The sequence below is a fragment of the Oryctolagus cuniculus genome, chromosome 11 (assembly GCF_051225735.1).
Source record: "Oryctolagus cuniculus isolate XC-2025 breed Fujian yellow rabbit chromosome 11, ASM5122573v1, whole genome shotgun sequence".
In the NCBI taxonomy this organism is placed as follows: Eukaryota; Metazoa; Chordata; class Mammalia; order Lagomorpha; family Leporidae; genus Oryctolagus; species Oryctolagus cuniculus.
In genome coordinates, this window is record NC_142877.1 from 58,270,238 (window position 1) to 58,276,620 (window position 6,383).

The following is a 6,383-nucleotide window of genomic DNA, read 5'->3' on the forward strand; positions in this document are numbered from 1 at the left end:
AGGCCTACCAGATGCAAAATGACAAATCAAAAATAAGTCTTTATATGTCTCTCATTGTCCCCTAACTCTGTGTTACTCATGGTTGTACGTCACAGCCCGATTCTACTAAACCAGAGCCCAATCTTCATGCAGATATAACCTTTCTACTCATCCTATTTAGAAATATATAAGAATGAATCTTCAGCAAATATCTATAACAACATGTCCATTTTATTCTCAGGACCAAGAAATGTAGACAGCACTGCAAGTACACTGAGTTTGCAATTTAAATGCTGGTAAGCCTTCCAAACATTGGGGCAAGGAGCTAGTTTGGTATGCTGAAGAAGCAAGATCTTTGTGTTGAGATAAACTTATGTTCAAAACCTACACTACTGCTGTGGAGTATTTTCATGGGTCACTTCTCTGCTCCTGATGTGCCTCAACTGTAATTTTAAAAAGACTATTTTTTTTACTTTACATAAAATTTACATTAAAGATAGATATTCATATATATATATATATATATACACATACATACAAAAACACACACATTGCCGGCACAGTGTCTAATACAAGGAGAGAAAATGATTCAACAAAGAAATCAAAACAGAGTCCACATGACATCAGACCACCTTGAAAGTCTCTGAGGATGTTGCCCCATTGCTAACTGCGTTTTCACATTGTTAATGAGACTGCCACTGATTCATTAGTCACTTCTGAAACATGGTCACCAAGGACTATTTGTTGTTCAAGCAGAGGTTCCCTGTACACTGGTGGCAATATAATGCTATGGTTGCTACTGTAGAAAGTGGCAGGGAGGCAGGCTCCCTGCCCAGGAAATTCAGGTGAGCTCCTCAGACAAACCAGGAAGAAATATTCCTTTGTCTCTACACCACGCTTCTCTCCCACTGAACAGAGGAAATAGGAGATGTTGTATCAGATGCCTTTGGTATCAGACTCTGTGAAGAAGAGGGGTAGTGAGCCTGACCTACTACTAGAGGCAATGAAACCCTAAGCTAGAATTGTCTCTTGAACTGTCTACCATCAGACTGTCCATTGTCACAGGTGGGTGTGAATGTGTGAGTTGTATGTGTGTGCACATGAGCCCTTATCCATGCATTCTGTGCAGGGTGAAGCTGGGGGCTGACATAAGTGGAACGCAAGAGTGCAGAAGGAAGCACACACAAGCCACCTGAACATCTTGATGCCCCTCGAACTTTGGTTTTCTCAAGGACTCCTAAACAAGAGCTGTTACCAAAATAAGTGTGCAATTGTTATGATGCAATTTTCCACATGGCCTAAACACAGACAGAGGGTGCATACAATCAGTTTTTAAATCTGGTGTTCAGTTAGATCTAAGTGATACTTCCAAATGGAGTTTGACAATCATGTCTAGTAAGTTCCTATTCTGAAGGAACATAACATTAAAAATTTCCTGCTTTGGTCACTTTATCCTTCATCCTAGCCATAACTACCATGAAAGGGACTATTACTACAGAAACAGGTCAATGAAAAGCTGTAGGAAGGACATATCCATCCAATAATATTCATGAACATCAAGAAATCAGATACCAGTATTATAAATGACTATACAGGGATTTCATTTTATTATCTACCTGTTATTTAAGTCCTTCTTGACTCTTTCTTGGGAATTATAGCATTCAGACTCTCCTTGAACCTAAACAATCCAGGCCATTGGCAGCCTCTGTCCCAAATGAAAACTAAGTGAAGTTTGTCCCAAAAACAAGTAGGTCAAAGTGTCAGAAATATATTTTAAAATTCACTAAGTAGAGAGTGGATGAAGGAAAAAAGAACTGTATTAATCACGTTTACAGCTACTAAAGTGACAGTGTGAATAGGTAACATTGCTTAGACTAAATTAGCAAGGACTATCTATCAATGTTAATTTAAAACACTATGTGTAGGAGGAAGGTAGCAAAGATTATTATTTAATACTATTTCAAACTACTATTCATCCAGCTAAAAATAAATAAACAAACAAACAAACAGCCCTCAGTCCCTCAGAGAAGTGTTCCAATTATAAAACAAAACATTGGTGTGCTTGCTGTTAGATAAGGACCAAATGGAATAATCTTACACTCAAAGGACCTGCCACCAAGGCATAGGAAGTATCAATATGCCATAAAGCTGAATATAGTAAAAGACATGAAATTTGTTCCCTTAATAAAAATTCTTCAAAGGTTAAGAAACAGAAGTAGCATTTACTTAACAAGCTTTGTGAATTAAACCACAATGCTCATGAGAGATAATTATCATACTAAGCACGGTAAACCTTAAGTTAGTAATCATTTAACTATAACATGATTGCGTTCACCAGTCTTCCCTAACCACACAGAACAGGAGTTCCAGTAAGAGAAGGAAGGAGGCATTTTAGCACCTAGGGACGTACAGGTGTGGGAGGGTGGAGCAGGTACGGCAAAGGCTGTTATGAAGAGTTTCAGTGCTCGACAACGGAGGAAGAAAGGAAGGGAGTAAAGAGGGAGGAACGAGGGCAGATGGAGGCAGGGAGAAATGTCAGGAGTGCAGACAGGAACGGGGCTGTCACTCCTTTCACCTGTCAAGAGTTTCCCCTGGAAAGTACAGGGCAGATCCCAGCTCTCCACTAAACTCTCTCTCCCATGAGCCCAGCACGGGGCCAGCTTTCCCTGCTCCAAATCAGCTCTGTGAGCCCTGGCTAATGTGTCTGACTAACCCAGCTTTCGGGGAGAGCTGACACTGAGGACTTTCATAGAAAGAGCCTAAGGAAACTGAGCATGGGAAAATATGATTACCTGCCAGTATAACTAAGAGACAGATGGTGAAGGAATGAGCGTGAAATAATTACTGCCCCCAATCCAAAGTCGCATGGTCAACTGTCTTGAGTTACCAAGTCACACAATGCACTAACATGAAATGCTATTGGCCATGAGTAGCCTCAAGTCTCTTTTAGGGAACAACTCTTCAGAGTTGGCCCATCAGTCTCTGAAGTCACGCTCTGCAAAACCGAATGAATGAATGTTGATCCATTGCCTGAGCAGTGGGAAAGCAGTTTTGATTCTCAGTTGGAAACATACAAAGTGGGTAAAATTGGGACAACTGTTTGAATTACATAATTACAGAATTAGTTTTTTCCTCTCTTGTAGCATTCTGTGGGGTTTCCCTATAAATCCTTGATATAAACCTAAAATTTCTCGCTGACCAATTAATCCCCCATAACGCAAAGACACCCAATATGCAAACTATTGTGCCTGCTGGATTCCCTATGAGAATGAATTTCTCATATTTTCTCATACAGGATGGAGATCTGAGAACACCTGCTTGAAATACTCATCTCAATGAAAGTTTGGACATGAAGGGAATGGGAATTTGCTGAGCCTGTGTCTACTGTGAACCTGAAAAAACATAGAGGGCAAAGAGGCTTCAAACTGCTGGGAATTCAAACGGACAGAAATAAATGCCAAAAAGAAGGTCATATGCTTCACAGCTTATTTAAAAGGTTGGTTGATTTTGTTCCAGGATGTTACTGGGGCAAATCCCAGAGCACATAACTGGTAGGGTTGGAAGATGAGTGGGCAACTAGTGGGAGAGGTGATTTGATGAGGGAAGCAATAGAAACTGTTCAAAGAGGAGGCCACAGGAACTATGCCTGCAGTGGATTCTGAGGACTGGGTGCTACTGAAAGCGAGGGTGGAACCCTCTGAGCTCTGCCCCGACCCAACACATCACAAAACGACCAAGTCAGTTCACAATTAGGCTCCAGAAAAACTGTCTTCATACCAATTCAGAGGATTCAGAAACCCTTCTGCCTAAGCAATGCCAACCCCGGGCTTAGAAATATTTTCTTTCACTTCTACACAAAAATGACAAAACAAAGATATATCTTTGTGTTATAAATGTTCATCTTCTTGAGAGACAACGTGAAGCAGAAATAGGACTTTTTAAATTTTTTTTTAATTTTTTATTACCTTGCAATACTTGAACATTTCAGGGGGTGCCAAGCAAACTCTCAATACACATGGGGCAGCAGAAACATCAACCAGGCAATCAGGCCTTCCCAGGACTTTATCTTCTTGTGGGAGCCCAGCAGCTCCTCCCTTCAAGTTCCTTATGCACCCTATAATACATCATTGTGAGACAGAGCCGCCCACTGTGCTGTGGAGCACTGAACCCCTTGTTCCTCCATGACTCGTGTGGGTCCCCATGATCCAACCTCCCGCCACTTCTTCCCGCCCACCCACCCCAAAATCACGTTCCTAAAGAACTAACACTTGTAAATGAATGTGCTCCTGTTGAATTTCATCACAACACAAAACGTTCAACATGAAATCCTAGCCCATTGACACTTCTTACTTTTGAAAACTGAGCATTTCACTATGGTAGAAAAAAACAAACATAGATGATGATGAGAAGGAAGAAAATTTCAAATTGGTCAGGATTTCATCCACAATAACATAAAATAAAACCTGTAGGTCAAAGCAATATTGTTGAGAAACTGCATCCCGGGCATACGATTTATGTTTTGTTTGTTTTTTTTACTAGACATATTTAAAAATATGATTTATAATCTAATATTAGAAATCTAAGTTCTATTAGATATTTCCCATAGGAGTTTCCTACACAGAGGCACGGCTGTGCTACACATTGATGACCAAGTAAAAGAAGAGGAAGTGCACAGGAGCTTGCTTGCAGGACCTTTGTCAGCTTCTAACGCCAGCTTCCGTGACACCTCTCTGCAGGTCCAGTCCTTCTCGACTTGGCACAAGGCAGGGATGAGAAATCAGACAGTTTTAACAACCTTCATCCTGCGGGGACTGACAGACAACCCAAAACTCCAAGTTCTGCTTTTTGTGTTTTTGTTTCTCGCCTACTTGTTCAGTGTGGCTGGAAACCTCACCATCATCACCTTCACACTTCTGGATTCTCACCTTAAAACCCCCATGTATTTTTTTCTCCGAAATTTCTCTTTCTTAGAAGTCTTGTTCACCACAGTCTGCATTCCCAGATTCCTGTACACAATGACAACTGGAGATAATACCGTGACCTACAACGCTTGTGCCACCCAATTATTTTTTGTGGTCCTCCTAGGGGCCACAGAGTTTTTCCTGCTGGCCGCCATGTCCTATGACCGCTACGTGGCCATCTGCAAGCCCCTGCACTACACGACCATCATGAACACCAGGGGCTACCTCATCCTTGTCCTCTGCTCTTGGCTCGCTGGCCTCTTAATTGTCCTCCCACCTCTCAGCATGGGCCTCCAGCTGGAATTCTGTGCCTCGAATGTGATCGATCATTTTGGCTGTGACGCATCTCCCATTCTACAGATAACTTGCTCTGACACGGTGTTAATTGAGAAAGTCGTCTTGAGTTTGGCCATACTGACCCTCATGATTACCCTAGGGTGTGTAGTGCTTTCCTATGCATGCATCCTCAAGACCATTCTAGAGTTCCCTTCTGCTCAGCAAAGGAAGAAGGCCTTTTCCACCTGCTCCTCCCACATGATTGTGGTCTCCATCTCCTATGGCAGCTGCATCTTCATCTACATCAAACCTTCAGCAAAGGAAGGAGTGGCCATGAATAAGGTGGTGTCAGTCCTCACAACCTCAGTTGCCCCTTTGCTTAACCCATTCATTTATGCGCTTCGAAACAAACAAGTGAAGGAAGCCTTTCAGATCACTGTGAAAAGGATCGCCTTTCTCACCAACAGGTGAGAACACTTCCTGCTTGTTGACACTAACTCTAATTTACATCACCATAGCCCTTGAGCAACATTAATGAATTTGACAAATATGTGGCTACTATTCAAAAGAATCACCAATCTAATCTTTCCACAAGAACATTTCTCTCTGAAAATCCAAACACCAAAACCAACCAATGTCTTTTGCTACCTTTTAAGTTTATTCAGAATGGCTTCCTCAATTATTGCGTGCTCCACAGATTAGATTCTCCAATGCTCAGTGTCATAAAAAAATACGAATAAAGGAAAAAGTTGTATTCCTAGAGAGCCATATCATGGTGCGGAATCTAAAGACCTAAAAATGATTTCTTCCTTGTCATGGAAATATTACAATATCTGGTCCTTAATTATTCAAAGAATTAATTCTTACTGAAGCTTAATACAGGTTAATAAAACAAGAATGTGCACTCAAGAGCTCTCTTTCTCATTGTAAACTTCCATTTTCAGAAATAAATAGAAGACGCAAATGGACAGCTCTAAAATAACTGAAGATAATGATATTCTTCCTATTAAGCTGACATCCACACACAAATGTGATGCATCTTTAAATATGCTGTGGCGGGGCCAGTGTTGTAGCATAGGGAGTAAAGCCACTGCCTGCAGTGTCAGCATCCCATATGGGCGTTGGTTCAAGTCCAGGCTGCTCCACTTCCAATCCAGCTCTCTGCTA

The 6,383-nt window shown here is 41.4% G+C and overlaps 1 protein-coding gene across 1 annotated transcript; it reads left to right on the top strand.

Annotated features, from left to right (window-relative positions):
- The first annotated feature begins 2,427 nt into the window (after positions 1-2,427).
- On the top strand, positions 2,428-5,687 carry LOC138844480 (olfactory receptor 6C2-like). Its single transcript, XM_089309049.1, has 2 exons — positions 2,428-2,434; positions 4,747-5,687. Exons 1-2 carry the CDS (start codon positions 2,428-2,430, stop codon positions 5,685-5,687), a joined length of 948 nt encoding a protein of 315 aa, XP_089165175.1.
- The last annotated feature ends 696 nt before the right edge of the window (positions 5,688-6,383 follow it).